This window comes from Eupeodes corollae, chromosome 3 (genome assembly GCF_945859685.1).
Source record: "Eupeodes corollae chromosome 3, idEupCoro1.1, whole genome shotgun sequence".
Taxonomy (NCBI): Eukaryota; Metazoa; Arthropoda; class Insecta; order Diptera; family Syrphidae; genus Eupeodes; species Eupeodes corollae.
The window spans coordinates 73,707,160-73,726,687 of NC_079149.1; the positions used below are offsets into that span (position 1 = coordinate 73,707,160).

Genomic DNA, 19,528 nt, shown 5'->3' on the forward strand with positions numbered 1-19,528 from the left:
TATATACATATATTTTTTTTGCCTGTGGAATGATTTTATGAATCTATTTTGTTTTTCTTTGTGATTTTTGATTAGAAAATATATTTTCTATCAAAAGAAATACAAAAGTTAGTTCTGTTAATTGTTCCAGACACCACGTGTATCGTGCCGAGTCAAGTAGAAACGAAAAACATACAAAAAATACATTTTATTAAATAATTTTGTTTGTTTTGTTCTACCCATCGTGTCCAGTTATGTCGCTATGTGTACAGTGTACAGTCACGTAGCGTCACAAAAATATCTATAAAATATTAGAGAATTAAATTTGTTTGTGTTTTTTGATGTCAGATGTATGTAATTTCTATGAAAAGAAATACAAAATTCTTGTTATTTTGTTTAAGATTTTTTTTATTGTTCTACGCATCGAGTACAGTCTCGAAGCGTCACAAAATTTTTAATAAGAAACTAGAGAATTTAAAGAAATGTATGTTTTCTTTGCCTGTGGAATACATATTGTTTTTTGTTTTAATTTTTGATTACAAAATATATTTTCTATGAAAAGAAATACAAAACTTACTTTTGTTGATTGTTCCAGACACGACGTGTATCATGCCGAGTCAACTAAAAACAAAAAAATATAAATTTTGTTTGTATTGTTCTACCCATCGTGTCCAGTTATGTCGCTATGTGTACAGTCACGTAGCGTCGCAAAAACATCTAGGTATAAAATATTAGAGAATTAAATTTGTTTGTGTTTTTTGATGTCAGATGTACGTATGTAATTTCTATGAAAAGAAATACAACACTCTTGATATTTTGTTTAAGAATTTTCTTAATTGTTGCGGATATACTTCATGTCGCGTCCAGTCGATAAAAATATATGAAAATATATGTAATTTCTATGAAAAGAAATACAAAACTCTTGATAAATTGTGTAAGAATTTTTTTATTTGTTGCAGGAATGCGTCATGTCGCGTCCAGTCGATAAAAATATATGAAAAACATATGTAATTCCTGAAATAAAATACAAAACTCTTGATATTTTGTTTAAGAATTTTGTAAATTGTTGCAGGTATACGTCATGTCGCGTCTAGTCCATATAAAATACATGAAAACAAATACCTACATTTTGCCAAAGTATTTCGTTTGTATTTTTCTACGCATCGTGTACAGTCACATAGCGTGGAAACATTTCAATAATTACGTAGGTATTAGAGAAATGCAAAAAAAGAAAAATATGTTGTTGTCTTATTTAATAGTAAAAGTATTTTCTATGAAAGATATTTATTGTTGAAGGCATCGCATCGCGTCCAATCACAAAAAAGTAGAAAATAAACAGTACAGTCTCGCCCATACATATCGCATCGTACCTAGTAGCTGTAGTTAGAAAATAGGCGCAAAAATATATATTATTTATTTGTATTGATATTTCCTTTCTTTCTGCCCAATGAGAAATACATATGAATACAAATAAATTAAGTTTGCTTTTGAATACCTATTTCATAAAAAAACTATTTTCTGTAGAACAAAAAAAGGACGAAAATAAATGCAAAACTAAATACGTTTTCGGTTGTTCAGTCTCGCCCAGACAAATCGCATCGTGCCTAGTAGCTGTAGTAAGAAAATAGGCGCAAAAATATATTATTTATTTGTATTGATATTTCCTTTCTTTCTGCCCAATGAGAAAAACATATGAATACAAATAAATGAAGTTTGCATTTGCAATACCTATTTCATTAAAAAAAGTATTTTCTGTAGAACAAAAAAGCGCGAAAATAAATGCAAAACAAAATACGTTTCCGTTTGTTCAGTAGTGGTAGTCCCGTAGCGGCGACAGCGCGCGCCGGCCGCGCGGCGGCGTCGCATCGCATCCAGCCACTTCACCACTTATCCCGTCGCCGTTGCTCCACCAGCCCATCGCATCTCAACGCTATCATCGAGATAGTCCAAAAATTCTCCCTCCTTTTTAATAAAAAATTAAAAAAAAAAAGTTTTTATATCTCATTTTAGTATATTTTTTGTAGCCCTGAAAAGGACTGTGGATTTTTGTTTTGATTTCAACTTTGTTTTTCATTGAAATGGAAATTTTACTTCTTTGCCTTTTTAACAGCGACTGCCTTTTTTGGCTTGGCTGCTGCTGTGGCTGATTTTGCTTTTGGCACTTTAGGTTTAGGCGCGGCTGCCTTTGCTTTTGTTGGCTTTGCCTTAACTGCACTCGTTTTTTTAACACTTTTCACTTTTGGTTTTTCCACCTTCTTTTTATCTGCACTGGCACTTTTTTTTGTTGTGGCGGCTACTTTTTTTACTTTCTTTTTACCAGACACTTTTTTTAATTTTTTGTCACCAGCAGCGGCAGCTTTTGGTTTGGCGGCAGATTTTTTCTTCTCAGCAGACTTGGCCTTTGGTTCCTTGTTGGCACTAGGCGATAATTTAAAAGAACCCGCAGCTCCTTTTCCTTTGGTTTGCACTAATTTACCACTTATTACAGCACCTTTTAAATATTTTTTTATAAACGGAGCAAGTTTTTGTACATCAACTTTGTAAGTAGCAGCAATATATTTTTTGATTGCCAAAAGGGAAGAACCACCGCGATCTTTCAATGTTTTAATTGCCGCATCCACCATTTGCTGAGTCGGAGGATGAGTTGGTGCCGATTTTGGTTTTTTTGACCCACTTGCGGCGGCAGCTTTTTTTGGTTTTTTTTCCGCAACGATTGCAGGAGACGTAGCTACAGTATCTGCCATTTTGAATTCACTATTATTAATCACTTTAGAGCACAATTTTAAGAAATAGAAACACGTTTTTGTTAAAATTGCGCCAAATCCGCACCTACAGAAACGGCTAAATGAGAATCAAAGAGAGCGAAGGTATACAAAAAATTCATTTTGTACATAATTTGTACACTTTTGCAACTTAGTTTCCTCTTAAAACTTCAAAAATTTACGTCTTTTCGACCTAAATATTATAAAACAATTGACAAAATTTATTCTTACAATAATAATAGATAATTTAATAAATAATTTGATTGAAAAAACACTATCTATCAATGCATTAATAACAATTAAAGTAAATGTTTGGTGGTATTTTTTTAATACTTACCAACAAGAATGTTTATATTTAATAAATTAAACATATTTTCAGCTTGAAATTATTTTTAACATAAAGCTGATAGTTTATTTAAACTAAATAACTAAAAATTTCATCAAATTCTTACTTAATTTCTTTTTAATAAAATTAAAACAATATGGGTAATGAAACGCGTAGCATTTTTTCCCTAGGCTGTGACTTTTTCTTAGAAAATTTGTTAAACATTATCCCAAGCAAGAAAACAAATGAAAAACTATATTTATATTATTTTGTTCATAAATATCAAATATTTAATCCATAACAAACATTAAAATACCAAAAATTTAAACAAATAATCAAGCAATCAAAACTCATAAACTATCGAATATTCGCTTGCCAAGGTTTACAAATTCACATTTGTATTACAAAAATCTGTACATTGAAAAAAAAACTTTCTTGCTTCAAAATTTGCCTTCAGATATATAAAAAAAAAACAAAGCATAGACTTATAAAATACATCATTGAAATATTAAAAATTAAAACACACAAAACTCAAACATTTTCGAGTATTGACTTGCTTAGTAGACAAATTCACATTTTTACGAGTATTACAAAAAACTGTACATAGAAAAAAATTCTTACTTGAAAATTTGCCTTCAGACATAAAAAAAAGAAGCAATGCCTTATAAAATAACTATAATTAAAAAAGAAAAACAAAATTCATAAATTTTCGAGCATTGGCTTGCGTAGGTATAAATATTTTCATTTGTATGATAAAAACTATGCATAGAAAGCAAGCAATAACATTTTCAAAATTTGCCTTCAAAGTAAATTATCACATTATCTTTCTACCTAAAATAAAAAAAAAATCGTGGAAATCGATAGGTACGTAATTACTAGATTGAATTAAAATTCATTTATATCTCTTTTAAATATTTTGTGGTCCTGAAAAGGACCGTTGAATATTTTTTTTAACCTCGATGATTTAAGCACGTTCGCCACGGATGCGTCTGGCCAATTGAATGTCTTTTGGCATAATTGTGACACGTTTGGCATGGATGGCGCACAAATTTGTGTCTTCAAACAGGCCAACCAAATAAGCTTCACTTGCTTCTTGAAGCGCCATAACAGCTGAGCTCTGGAAACGCAAATCTGTTTTGAAATCTTGAGCAATTTCACGAACTAAACGTTGGAAAGGCAATTTACGAATTAACAATTCGGTGCTTTTCTGATAACGACGAATCTCACGAAGAGCCACTGTTCCAGGACGATAACGATGTGGTTTCTTTACACCTCCTGTTGCTGGAGCACTTTTACGAGCTGCCTTTGTTGCCAGTTGCTTACGTGGGGCTTTTCCACCAGTCGATTTACGGGCAGTTTGCTTTGTACGAGCCATGATTTCACTTTTTTTCACTTCACTAATAAACACAACACTTTTGTTCACAATTTTTTTAGAAAAATCGAATGTAGATTTCTGTTTAAGTCATTAAATTGGCTATTCATGTTTCCGTTCGACTGTTTTTTTCATTTTCGTTGTCGATTTATTTGGCCAATCAAAATTAAGAATTGTTATGAAAAATAAGTATAAATACTTGTGGTATTTCGAGCGAAGAGCCACAGTTTAACAGTGACTCTTGTGCAGTGCAGTTCTCTAGTTCAGTTTAAGTGTTTTTTTAATTAAATAAATAAAAATGACTGGTCGTGGTAAAGGAGGAAAAGGTTTGGGCAAAGGCGGAGCTAAGCGGCATCGTAAGGTATTGCGTGATAACATTCAAGGAATCACGAAACCAGCAATTCGTCGATTGGCTCGTCGTGGAGGTGTAAAACGTATTTCTGGTTTGATTTACGAAGAAACGAAGAAACACGTGGAGTGTTGAAAGTTTTTCTGGAAAATGTTATCCGAGATGCCGTTACTTACACCGAACACGCTAAGCGTAAGACAGTTACAGCTATGGATGTAGTTTACGCTTTGAAGAGACAAGGGCGTACTCTTTACGGTTTCGGAGGTTAAGAATTTTATTCGAAACAAACAATCGGTCCTTTTCAGGACCACAATTAAATATAAAAGAGATTGAAAATAGAAATCATACACCGTTGACGAACAAAATACCTAATTTTTTTTCATTTGCCAATGAATATATGTATGTATATACCTGATGATTATCAAAAAAAATTATTTTGCTAATTTACTTACTTTTTTGTACCAAAATATTTTTTTTGAAATGGAAACATAAAATAAAATTCCTTTTTGTGAAAAATTTTTTTTTTTGCTTTAGTCGCAAAAACATATTTTATTCCTTGTATTATTCTTTTTTCGAAATGGAAACAAAAATTAAATAAAATTCCTTTTTCTGAAATTTTTTTTGTTGCTTTGCATATTTTATTCTTTTTTCCGTAGAAAAATTTTTTTTTTTTGCTGCTTTACGGATTGGATACGAACAAATATTTCTTTTTCCAAAGGAAGAAAAAACATTTGTTTGTTGCTTTCTTTTTCTTCGTACGAGAATATTTTAGAATATATACAAAAAATTGAAAAATAAACACATCTCTTAATAGAAATTATTGGATACGAACAAATATTTCTTTTTGCAGAGGAAGAAAAAAACATTTTTTGTTTGTTGGTTTCTTTTTCTTTGAAAAAAAATAAAAAATATTTTTTCCGAACTGAAAAAAAAATGTTTTGTTGCTTTACGGATTGGATACGAACAAATATTTCTTTTTCTTCGTACCAGAATATTTTAAAATTGCTATATACCTACAAGAAATTGAAAAATAACCACATCTTTTAACAGAAATTAGAATTGCATACGAACAAATATTTCTTTTTCCAAAGAAAGAAAAAAACATGTTTGTTGGTTTCTATTTCTTTGAAAAAAAAAAAAATAAAAAATATTTTTTCCGAACTGAAAAAAAAATGTTTTGTTGCTTTACGGATTGGATACGAACAAATATTTCTTTTTGCAAAGGAAGAAAAAACATTTGTTTGGTTTCTTCTTCTTTGAAAAAAAAATGTGTTGCTTTACGGATTGGATACAAACAAATATTTCTTTTTGCAAAGAAAGAAAAAACATTTGTTTGTTGGTTTCTTCTTCTTCGTATTTTAAAATATATAAAAAAAATGAAAAATATACACATCTCTTAATAGAAATTATTTGTCGTCCTGAAAAGGACGGTTTTTTTTTTGTTTGCTGTCACTACATAGATTTAAGCACTTTTCTCTGTCTTCTTTGGCAACAAAACAGCTTGAATATTTGGAAGAACACCTCCTTGTGCGATTGTGACTCCAGAAAGTAATTTATTCAATTCCTCGTCGTTCCGAATAGCCAATTGCAAATGGCGGGGAATAATTCTAGTTTTTTTGTTGTCACGAGCAGCATTTCCCGCCAATTCCAAGACTTCTGCCGCCAAATATTCCATCACAGCTGCCAAATACACAGGGGCACCGGCTCCGACGCGCTCAGCATAGTTTCCCTTTCGCAGCAGACGATGAATACGACCAACAGGGAATTGTAATCCAGCACGATTAGAGCGGGACTTTGCCTTTCCCTTCACTTTTCCACCTTTACCACGACCAGACATTTTATATTATTGTTTTTTAAATATTTTTTACAAAAGAAAAAACACAAGAGAGCTCACTATTTCACTGTTCACTGTATCACTGCACACTGTAGAATGACAAAATTTTCGAACTGTGCGCTGTCTTTTATCTAAATTTTCGTATGCTCGCACACAGAAAAAAGAGGGTTGTGGCCTTAGAAAGCCGTTGTGGAAAGAGACAATATAATTCGTGAGTTTTTCAGAAAAATTCACAGTTCTCGTTCAGTCGTCATTGTGTGCAGTTCGTTAATAGTGAAAGTGAAGTGAATTATAAAAATAAAATGCCGCCAAAAACTAGTGGTAAAGCAGCTAAAAAAGCCGGAAAGGCACAAAAAAATATCACCAAGACCGATAAGAAGAAGAAGCGCAAGAGGAAGGAAAGCTACGCAATCTACATTTACAAAGTTTTGAAGCAAGTTCATCCTGACACTGGAATTTCATCGAAGGCCATGAGCATCATGAATAGTTTTGTGAACGACATCTTCGAAAGAATTGCTGCTGAAGCCTCTCGCTTAGCTCACTACAACAAGCGTTCAACAATCACAAGTCGGGAAATCCAGACTGCCGTGCGATTGTTGTTGCCTGGTGAACTAGCCAAGCATGCTGTTAGTGAAGGAACAAAGGCGGTTACCAAATACACAAGCTCGAAGTAATTTTTTTTTTATTGAATTTCTTCAAAAATGGCCCTTTTCAGGGCCGCAAAAATATCAATAAGAGATTAGAGAATTGAAAAAAAAATATTTTTTCTACCTGCGGAAAAATTCGTTAAATAAATATTTTTATTTGTGATTGAAGTAATTTTTTTTTTATTTAATTTCTTCAAAAATGGCCCTTTTCAGGGCCGCAAAAATATCAATAAGAGATTAGAGAATTGACAAAAAAATATATTTTTTTTTCTACCTGCGGAAAAATTCGTTAAATAAATATTTTTATTTGTGATTGTAAGAGTATTTTCTATGAAAAAAATAAATTTTGTAAATTGTTCCAGACGCCACGTGAATCATGTCGCGTCCAATAGAAACACAAACATTTTTTTTATTGTTCTACGCATCGTGTACAGTCTCGAAGCGTCGCAAAAGTTTTAATAAGAAACTAGAGATTTGAGAAGAAAGGTATATACATATATTTTTTTTGCCTGTGGAATGATTTTATGAATCTATTTTGTTTTTCTTTGTGATTTTTGATTAGAAAATATATTTTCTATCAAAAGAAATACAAAAGTTAGTTCTGTTAATTGTTCCAGACACCACGTGTATCGTGCCGAGTCAAGTAGAAACGAAAAACATACAAAAAATACATTTTATTAAATAATTTTGTTTGTTTTGTTCTACCCATCGTGTCCAGTTATGTCGCTATGTGTACAGTGTACAGTCACGTAGCGTCACAAAAATATCTATAAAATATTAGAGAATTAAATTTGTTTGTGTTTTTTGATGTCAGATGTATGTAATTTCTATGAAAAGAAATACAAAATTCTTGTTATTTTGTTTAAGATTTTTTTTATTGTTCTACGCATCGAGTACAGTCTCGAAGCGTCACAAAATTTTTAATAAGAAACTAGAGAATTTAAAGAAATGTATGTTTTCTTTGCCTGTGGAATACATATTGTTTTTTGTTTTAATTTTTGATTACAAAATATATTTTCTATGAAAAGAAATACAAAACTTACTTTTGTTGATTGTTCCAGACACGACGTGTATCATGCCGAGTCAACTAAAAACAAAAAAATATAAATTTTGTTTGTATTGTTCTACCCATCGTGTCCAGTTATGTCGCTATGTGTACAGTCACGTAGCGTCGCAAAAACATCTAGGTATAAAATATTAGAGAATTAAATTTGTTTGTGTTTTTTGATGTCAGATGTACGTATGTAATTTCTATGAAAAGAAATACAACACTCTTGATATTTTGTTTAAGAATTTTCTTAATTGTTGCGGATATACTTCATGTCGCGTCCAGTCGATAAAAATATATGAAAATATATGTAATTTCTATGAAAAGAAATACAAAACTCTTGATAAATTGTGTAAGAATTTTTTTATTTGTTGCAGGAATGCGTCATGTCGCGTCCAGTCGATAAAAATATATGAAAAACATATGTAATTCCTGAAATAAAATACAAAACTCTTGATATTTTGTTTAAGAATTTTGTAAATTGTTGCAGGTATACGTCATGTCGCGTCTAGTCCATATAAAATACATGAAAACAAATACCTACATTTTGCCAAAGTATTTCGTTTGTATTTTTCTACGCATCGTGTACAGTCACATAGCGTGGAAACATTTCAATAATTACGTAGGTATTAGAGAAATGCAAAAAAAGAAAAATATGTTGTTGTCTTATTTAATAGTAAAAGTATTTTCTATGAAAGATATTTATTGTTGAAGGCATCGCATCGCGTCCAATCACAAAAAAGTAGAAAATAAACAGTACAGTCTCGCCCATACATATCGCATCGTACCTAGTAGCTGTAGTTAGAAAATAGGCGCAAAAATATATATTATTTATTTGTATTGATATTTCCTTTCTTTCTGCCCAATGAGAAATACATATGAATACAAATAAATTAAGTTTGCTTTTGAATACCTATTTCATAAAAAAACTATTTTCTGTAGAACAAAAAAAGGACGAAAATAAATGCAAAACTAAATACGTTTTCGGTTGTTCAGTCTCGCCCAGACAAATCGCATCGTGCCTAGTAGCTGTAGTAAGAAAATAGGCGCAAAAATATATTATTTATTTGTATTGATATTTCCTTTCTTTCTGCCCAATGAGAAAAACATATGAATACAAATAAATGAAGTTTGCATTTGCAATACCTATTTCATTAAAAAAAGTATTTTCTGTAGAACAAAAAAGCGCGAAAATAAATGCAAAACAAAATACGTTTCCGTTTGTTCAGTAGTGGTAGTCCCGTAGCGGCGACAGCGCGCGCCGGCCGCGCGGCGGCGTCGCATCGCATCCAGCCACTTCACCACTTATCCCGTCGCCGTTGCTCCACCAGCCCATCGCATCTCAACGCTATCATCGAGATAGTCCAAAAATTCTCCCTCCTTTTTAATAAAAAATTAAAAAAAAAAAGTTTTTATATCTCATTTTAGTATATTTTTTGTAGCCCTGAAAAGGACTGTGGATTTTTGTTTTGATTTCAACTTTGTTTTTCATTGAAATGGAAATTTTACTTCTTTGCCTTTTTAACAGCGACTGCCTTTTTTGGCTTGGCTGCTGCTGTGGCTGATTTTGCTTTTGGCACTTTAGGTTTAGGCGCGGCTGCCTTTGCTTTTGTTGGCTTTGCCTTAACTGCACTCGTTTTTTTAACACTTTTCACTTTTGGTTTTTCCACCTTCTTTTTATCTGCACTGGCACTTTTTTTTGTTGTGGCGGCTACTTTTTTTACTTTCTTTTCACCAGACACTTTTTTTAATTTTTTGTCACCAGCAGCGGCAGCTTTTGGTTTGGCGGCAGATTTTTTCTTCTCAGCAGACTTGGCCTTTGGTTCCTTGTTGGCACTAGGCGACAATTTAAAAGAACCCGCAGCTCCTTTTCCTTTGGTTTGCACTAATTTACCACTTATTACAGCACCTTTTAAATATTTTTTTATAAACGGAGCAAGTTTTTGTACATCAACTTTGTAAGTAGCAGCAATATATTTTTTGATTGCCAAAAGGGAAGAACCACCGCGATCTTTCAATGTTTTAATTGCCGCATCCACCATTTGCTGAGTCGGAGGATGAGTTGGTGCCGATTTTGGTTTTTTTGACCCACTTGCGGCGGCAGCTTTTTTTGGTTTTTTTTCCGCAACGATTGCAGGAGACGTAGCTACAGTATCTGCCATTTTGAATTCACTATTATTAATCACTTTAGAGCACAATTTTAAGAAATAGAAACACGTTTTTGTTAAAATTGCGCCAAATCCGCACCTACAGAAACGGCTAAATGAGAATCAAAGAGAGCGAAGGTATACAAAAAATTCATTTTGTACATAATTTGTACACTTTTGCAACTTAGTTTCCTCTTAAAACTTCAAAAATTTACGTCTTTTCGACCTAAATATTATAAAACAATTGACAAAATTTATTCTTACAATAATAATAGATAATTTAATAAATAATTTGATTGAAAAAACACTATCTATCAATGCATTAATAACAATTAAAGTAAATGTTTGGTGGTATTTTTTTAATACTTACCAACAAGAATGTTTATATTTAATAAATTAAACATATTTTCAGCTTGAAATTATTTTTAACATAAAGCTGATAGTTTATTTAAACTAAATAACTAAAAATTTCATCAAATTCTTACTTAATTTCTTTTTAATAAAATTAAAACAATATGGGTAATGAAACGCGTAGCATTTTTTCCCTAGGCTGTGACTTTTTCTTAGAAAATTTGTTAAACATTATCCCAAGCAAGAAAACAAATGAAAAACTATATTTATATTATTTTGTTCATAAATATTAAATATTTAATCCATAACAAACATTAAAATACCAAAAATTTAAACAAATAATCAAGCAATCAAAACTCATAAACTATCGAATATTCGCTTGCCAAGGTTTACAAATTCACATTTGTATTACAAAAATCTGTACATTGAAAAAAAAACTTTCTTGCTTCAAAATTTGCCTTCAGATATATAAAAAAAAAACAAAGCATAGACTTATAAAATACATCATTGAAATATTAAAACACACAAAACTCAAACATTTTCGAGTATTGACTTGCTTACTAGACAAATTCACATTTTTACGAGTATTACAAAAAACTGTACATAGAAAAAAATTCTTACTTGAAAATTTGCCTTCAGACATAAAAAAAAGAAGCAATGCCTTATAAAATAACTATAATTAAAAAAGAAAAACAAAATTCATAAATTTTCGAGCATTGGCTTGCGTAGGTATAAATATTTTCATTTGTATGATAAAAACTATGCATAGAAAGCAAGCAATAACATTTTCAAAATTTGCCTTCAAAGTAAATTATCACATTATCTTTCTACCTAAAATAAAAAAAAAATCGTGGAAATCGATAGGTACGTAATTACTAGATTGAATTAAAATTCATTTATATCTCTTTTAAATATTTTGTGGTCCTGAAAAGGACCGTTGAATATTTTTTTTAACCTCGATGATTTAAGCACGTTCGCCACGGATGCGTCTGGCCAATTGAATGTCTTTTGGCATAATTGTGACACGTTTGGCATGGATGGCGCACAAATTTGTGTCTTCAAACAGACCAACCAAATAAGCTTCACTTGCTTCTTGAAGCGCCATAACAGCTGAGCTCTGGAAACGCAAATCTGTTTTGAAATCTTGAGCAATTTCACGAACTAAACGTTGGAAAGGCAATTTACGAATTAACAATTCGGTGCTTTTCTGATAACGACGAATCTCACGAAGAGCCACTGTTCCAGGACGATAACGATGTGGTTTCTTTACACCTCCTGTTGCTGGAGCACTTTTACGAGCTGCCTTTGTTGCCAGTTGCTTACGTGGGGCTTTTCCACCAGTCGATTTACGGGCAGTTTGCTTTGTACGAGCCATAATTTCACTTTTTTTCACTTCACTAATAAACACAACACTTTTATTCACAATTTTTTTAGAAAAATCGAATGTAGATTTCTGTTTAAGTCATTAAATTGGCTATTCATGTTTCCGTTCGACTGTTTTTTTCATTTTCGTTGTCGATTTATTTGGCCAATCAAAATTAAGAATTGTTATGAAAAATAAGTATAAATACTTGTGGTATTTCGAGCGAAGAGCCACAGTTTAACAGTGACTCTTGTGCAGTGCAGTTCTCTAGTTCAGTTTAAGTGTTTTTTATAATTAAATAAATAAAAATGACTGGTCGTGGTAAAGGAGGAAAAGGTTTGGGCAAAGGCGGAGCTAAGCGGCATCGTAAGGTATTGCGTGATAACATTCAAGGAATCACGAAACCAGCAATTCGTCGATTGGCTCGTCGTGGAGGTGTAAAACGTATTTCTGGTTTGATTTACGAAGAAACACGTGGAGTGTTGAAAGTTTTTCTGGAAAATGTTATCCGAGATGCCGTTACTTACACCGAACACGCTAAGCGTAAGACAGTTACAGCTATGGATGTAGTTTACGCTTTGAAGAGACAAGGGCGTACTCTTTACGGTTTCGGAGGTTAAGAATTTTATTCGAAACAAACAATCGGTCCTTTTCAGGACCACAATTAAATATAAAAGAGATTGAAAATAGAAATCATACACCGTTGACGAACAAAATACCTAATTTTTTTTCATTTGCCAATGAATATATGTATGTATATACTAAATACCTGATGATTATCAAAAAAAATTATTTTGCTAATTTACTTACTTTTTTGTACCAAAATATTTTTTTTGAAATGGAAACATAAAATAAAATTCCTTTTTGTGAAAAATTTTTTTTTTTGCTTTAGTCGCAAAAACATATTTTATTCCTTGTATTATTCTTTTTTCGAAATGGAAACAAAAATTAAATAAAATTCCTTTTTCTGAAATTTTTTTTGTTGCTTTGCATATTTTATTCTTTTTTCCGTAGAAAAAAATTTTTTTTTTGCTGCTTTACGGATTGGATACGAACAAATATTTCTTTTTCCAAAGGAAGAAAAAACATTTGTTTGTTGCTTTCTTTTTCTTCGTACGAGAATATTTTAGAATATATACAAAAAATTGAAAAATAAACACATCTCTTAATAGAAATTATTGGATACGAACAAATATTTCTTTTTGCAGAGGAAGAAAAAAACATTTTTTGTTTGTTGGTTTCTTTTTCTTTGAAAAAAAATAAAAAATATTTTTTCCGAACTGAAAAAAAAATGTTTTGTTGCTTTACGGATTGGATACGAACAAATATTTCTTTTTCTTCGTACCAGAATATTTTAAAATTGCTATATACCTACAAGAAATTGAAAAATAACCACATCTTTTAACAGAAATTAGAATTGCATACGAACAAATATTTCTTTTTCCAAAGAAAGAAAAAAACATGTTTGTTGGTTTCTATTTCTTTGAAAAAAAAAAAAAAATAAAAAATATTTTTTCCGAACTGAAAAAAAAATGTTTTGTTGCTTTACGGATTGGATACGAACAAATATTTCTTTTTGCAAAGGAAGAAAAAACATTTGTTTGGTTTCTTCTTCTTTGAAAAAAAAATGTGTTGCTTTACGGATTGGATACAAACAAATATTTCTTTTTGCAAAGAAAGAAAAAACATTTGTTTGTTGGTTTCTTCTTCTTCGTATTTTAAAATATATAAAAAAAATGAAAAATATACACATCTCTTAATAGAAATTATTTGTCGTCCTGAAAAGGACGGTTTTTTTTTTTGTTTGCTGTCACTACATAGATTTAAGCACTTTTCTCTGTCTTCTTTGGCAACAAAACAGCTTGAATATTTGGAAGAACACCTCCTTGTGCGATTGTGACTCCAGAAAGTAATTTATTCAATTCCTCGTCGTTCCGAATAGCCAATTGCAAATGGCGGGGAATAATTCTAGTTTTTTTGTTGTCACGAGCAGCATTTCCCGCCAATTCCAAGACTTCTGCCGCCAAATATTCCATCACAGCTGCCAAATACACAGGGGCACCGGCTCCGACGCGCTCAGCATAGTTTCCCTTTCGCAGCAGACGATGAATACGACCAACAGGGAATTGTAATCCAGCACGATTAGAGCGGGACTTTGCCTTTCCCTTCACTTTTCCACCTTTACCACGACCAGACATTTTATATTATTGTTTTTTAAATATTTTTTACAAAAGAAAAAACACAAGAGAGCTCACTATTTCACTGTTCACTGTATCACTGCACACTGTAGAATGACAAAATTTTCGAACTGTGCGCTGTCTTTTATCTAAATTTTCGTATGCTCGCACACAGAAAAAAGAGGGTTGTGGCCTTAGAAAGCCGTTGTGGAAAGAGACAATATAATTCGTGAGTTTTTCAGAAAAATTCACAGTTCTCGTTCAGTCGTCATTGTGTGCAGTTCGTTAATAGTGAAAGTGAAGTGAATTATAAAAATAAAATGCCGCCAAAAACTAGTGGTAAAGCAGCTAAAAAAGCCGGAAAGGCACAAAAAAATATCACCAAGACCGATAAGAAGAAGAAGCGCAAGAGGAAGGAAAGCTACGCAATCTACATTTACAAAGTTTTGAAGCAAGTTCATCCTGACACTGGAATTTCATCGAAGGCCATGAGCATCATGAATAGTTTTGTGAACGACATCTTCGAAAGAATTGCTGCTGAAGCCTCTCGCTTAGCTCACTACAACAAGCGTTCAACAATCACAAGTCGGGAAATCCAGACTGCCGTGCGATTGTTGTTGCCTGGTGAACTAGCCAAGCATGCTGTTAGTGAAGGAACAAAGGCGGTTACCAAATACACAAGCTCGAAGTAATTTTTTTTTTATTGAATTTCTTCAAAAATGGCCCTTTTCAGGGCCGCAAAAATATCAATAAGAGATTAGAGAATTGAAAAAAAAATATTTTTTCTACCTGCGGAAAAATTCGTTAAATAAATATTTTTATTTGTGATTGAAGTAATTTTTTTTTTATTTAATTTCTTCAAAAATGGCCCTTTTCAGGGCCGCAAAAATATCAATAAGAGATTAGAGAATTGACAAAAAAATATATTTTTTTTTCTACCTGCGGAAAAATTCGTTAAATAAATATTTTTATTTGTGATTGTAAGAGTATTTTCTATGAAAAAAATAAATTTTGTAAATTGTTCCAGACGCCACGTGAATCATGTCGCGTCCAATAGAAACACAAACATTTTTTTTATTGTTCTACGCATCGTGTACAGTCTCGAAGCGTCGCAAAAGTTTTAATAAGAAACTAGAGATTTGAGAAGAAAGGTATATACATATATTTTTTTTGCCTGTGGAATGATTTTATGAATCTATTTTGTTTTTCTTTGTGATTTTTGATTAGAAAATATATTTTCTATCAAAAGAAATACAAAAGTTAGTTCTGTTAATTGTTCCAGACACCACGTGTATCGTGCCGAGTCAAGTAGAAACGAAAAACATACAAAAAATACATTTTATTAAATAATTTTGTTTGTTTTGTTCTACCCATCGTGTCCAGTTATGTCGCTATGTGTACAGTGTACAGTCACGTAGCGTCACAAAAATATCTATAAAATATTAGAGAATTAAATTTGTTTGTGTTTTTTGATGTCAGATGTATGTAATTTCTATGAAAAGAAATACAAAATTCTTGTTATTTTGTTTAAGATTTTTTTTATTGTTCTACGCATCGAGTACAGTCTCGAAGCGTCACAAAATTTTTAATAAGAAACTAGAGAATTTAAAGAAATGTATGTTTTCTTTGCCTGTGGAATACATATTGTTTTTTGTTTTAATTTTTGATTACAAAATATATTTTCTATGAAAAGAAATACAAAACTTACTTTTGTTGATTGTTCCAGACACGACGTGTATCATGCCGAGTCAACTAAAAACAAAAAAATATAAATTTTGTTTGTATTGTTCTACCCATCGTGTCCAGTTATGTCGCTATGTGTACAGTCACGTAGCGTCGCAAAAACATCTAGGTATAAAATATTAGAGAATTAAATTTGTTTGTGTTTTTTGATGTCAGATGTACGTATGTAATTTCTATGAAAAGAAATACAACACTCTTGATATTTTGTTTAAGAATTTTCTTAATTGTTGCGGATATACTTCATGTCGCGTCCAGTCGATAAAAATATATGAAAATATATGTAATTTCTATGAAAAGAAATACAAAACTCTTGATAAATTGTGTAAGAATTTTTTTATTTGTTGCAGGAATGCGTCATGTCGCGTCCAGTCGATAAAAATATATGAAAAACATATGTAATTCCTGAAATAAAATACAAAACTCTTGATATTTTGTTTAAGAATTTTGTAAATTGTTGCAGGTATACGTCATGTCGCGTCTAGTCCATATAAAATACATGAAAACAAATACCTACATTTTGCCAAAGTATTTCGTTTGTATTTTTCTACGCATCGTGTACAGTCACATAGCGTGGAAACATTTCAATAATTACGTAGGTATTAGAGAAATGCAAAAAAAGAAAAATATGTTGTTGTCTTATTTAATAGTAAAAGTATTTTCTATGAAAGATATTTATTGTTGAAGGCATCGCATCGCGTCCAATCACAAAAAAGTAGAAAATAAACAGTACAGTCTCGCCCATACATATCGCATCGTACCTAGTAGCTGTAGTTAGAAAATAGGCGCAAAAATATATATTATTTATTTGTATTGATATTTCCTTTCTTTCTGCCCAATGAGAAATACATATGAATACAAATAAATTAAGTTTGCTTTTGAATACCTATTTCATAAAAAAACTATTTTCTGTAGAACAAAAAAAGGACGAAAATAAATGCAAAACTAAATACGTTTTCGGTTGTTCAGTCTCGCCCAGACAAATCGCATCGTGCCTAGTAGCTGTAGTAAGAAAATAGGCGCAAAAATATATTATTTATTTGTATTGATATTTCCTTTCTTTCTGCCCAATGAGAAAAACATATGAATACAAATAAATGAAGTTTGCATTTGCAATACCTATTTCATTAAAAAAAGTATTTTCTGTAGAACAAAAAAGCGCGAAAATAAATGCAAAACAAAATACGTTTTCGTTTGTTCAGTAGTGGTAGTCCCGTAGCGGCGACAGCGCGCGCCGGCCGCGCGGCGGCGTCGCATCGCATCCAGCCACTTCACCACTTATCCCGTCGCCGTTGCTCCACCAGCCCATCGCATCTCAACGCTATCATCGAGATAGTCCAAAAATTCTCCCTCCTTTTTAATAAAAAATTAAAAAAAAAAAGTTTTTATATCTCATTTTAGTATATTTTTTGTAGCCCTGAAAAGGACTGTGGATTTTTGTTTTGATTTCAACTTTGTTTTTCATTGAAATGGAAATTTTACTTCTTTGCCTTTTTAACAGCGACTGCCTTTTTTGGCTTGGCTGCTGCTGTGGCTGATTTTGCTTTTGGCACTTTAGGTTTAGGCGCGGCTGCCTTTGCTTTTGTTGGCTTTGCCTTAACTGCACTCGTTTTTTTAACACTTTTCACTTTTGGTTTTTCCACCTTTTTTTATCTGCACTGGCACTTTTTTTTGTTGTGGCGGCTACTTTTTTTACTTTCTTTTCACCAGACACTTTTTTTAATTTTTTGTCACCAGCAGCGGCAGCTTTTGGTTTGGCGGCAGATTTTTTCTTCTCAGCAGACTTGGCCTTTGGTTCCTTGTTGGCACTAGGCGACAATTTAAAAGAACCCGCAGCTCCTTTTCCTTTGGTTTGCACTAATTTACCACTTATTACAGCACCTTTTAAATATTTTTTTATAAACGGAGCAAGTTTTTGTACATCAACTTTGTAAGTAGCAGCAATATATTTTTTGATTGCCAAAAGGGAAGAACCACCGCGATCTTTCAATGTTTTAATTGCCGCATCCACCATTTGCTGAGTCGGAGGATGAGTTGGTGCCGATTTTGGTTTTTTTGACCCACTTGCGGCGGCAGCTTTTTTTGGTTTTTTTTCCGCAACGATTGCAGGAGACGTAGCTACAGTATCTGCCATTTTGAATTCACTATTATTAATCACTTTAGAGCACAATTTTAAGAAATAGAAACACGTTTTTGTTAAAATTGCGCCAAATCCGCACCTACAGAAACGGCTAAATGAGAATCAAAGAGAGCGAAGGTATACAAAAAATTCATTTTGTACATAATTTGTACACTTTTGCAACTTAGTTTCCTCTTAAAACTTCAAAAATTTACGTCTTTTCGACCTAAATATTATAAAACAATTGACAAAATTTATTCTTACAATAATAATAGATAATTTAATAAATAATTTGATTGAAAAAACACTATCTATCAATGCATTAATAACAATTAAAGTAAATGTTTGGTGGTATTTTTTTAATACTTACCAACAAGAATGTTTATATTTAATAAATTAAACATATTTTCAGCTTGAAATTATTTTTAACATAAAGCTGATAGTTTATTTAAACTAAATAACTAAAAATTTCATCAAATTCTTACTTAATTTCTTTTTAATAAAATTAAAACAATATGGGTAATGAAACGCGTAGCATTTTTTCCCTAGGCTGTGACTTTTTCTTAGAAAATTTGTTAAACATTATCCCAAGCAAGAAAACAAATGAAAAACTATATTTATATTATTTTGTTCATAAATATTAAATATTTAATCCATAACAAACATTAAAATACCAAAAATTTAAACAAATAATCAAGCAATCAAAACTCATAAACTATCGAATATTCGCTTGCCAAGGTTTACAAATTCACATTTGTATTACAAAAATCTGTACATTGAAAAAAAAACTTTCTTGCTTCAAAATTTGCCTTCAGATATATAAAAAAAAAACAAAGCATAGACTTATAAAATACATCATTGAAATATTAAAACACACAAAACTCAAACATTTTCGAGTATTGACTTGCTTACTAGACAAATTCACATTTTTACGAGTATTACAAAAAACTGTACATAGAAAAAAATTCTTACTTGAAAATTTGCCTTCAGACATAAAAAAAAGAAGCAATGCCTTATAAAATAACTATAATTAAAAAAGAAAAACAAAATTCATAAATTTTCGAGCATTGGCTTGCGTAGGTATAAATATTTTCATTTGTATGATAAAAACTATGCATAGAAAGCAAGCAATAACATTTTCAAAATTTGCCTTCAAAGTAAATTATCACATTATCTTTCTACCTAAAATAAAAAAAAAATCGTGGAAATCGATAGGTACGTAATTACTAGATTGAATTAAAATTCATTTATATCTCTTTTAAATATTTTGTGGTCCTGAAAAGGACCGTTGAATATTTTTTTTAACCTCGATGAT

The 19,528-nt window shown here is 31.4% G+C and overlaps 1 protein-coding gene across 1 annotated transcript; it reads right to left on the minus strand.

The window, feature by feature from the left end:
- Positions 1 to 4,030: 4,030 nt before the first annotated feature.
- LOC129950568 (histone H3-like) lies at positions 4,031 to 12,259 on the minus strand. Its single transcript, XM_056062498.1, has 2 exons — positions 11,788 to 12,259; positions 4,031 to 4,441 (listed from the first exon to the last, which is right to left on the minus strand). The coding sequence occupies exons 1-2, from the start codon at positions 12,187 to 12,189 to the stop codon at positions 4,031 to 4,033; spliced, it is 813 nt and encodes a 270-aa protein (XP_055918473.1). The 5' UTR covers positions 12,190 to 12,259.
- Between the last annotated feature and the right edge of the window lie 7,269 nt (positions 12,260 to 19,528).

Bases quoted from the DNA above. Each gene is read 5' to 3' on its own strand.
- LOC129950568 (XM_056062498.1), bottom strand. From the start codon at position 12,189: ATGGCTCGTACAAAGCAAACTGCCCGTAAATCGACTGGTGGAAAAGCC. The intron at 4,442-11,787 runs CGTGCTTAAATC...AAAAGTGAAATC, and splicing joins CCAGACGCATCCGTGGCGAA to ATGGCTCGTACAAAGCAAAC.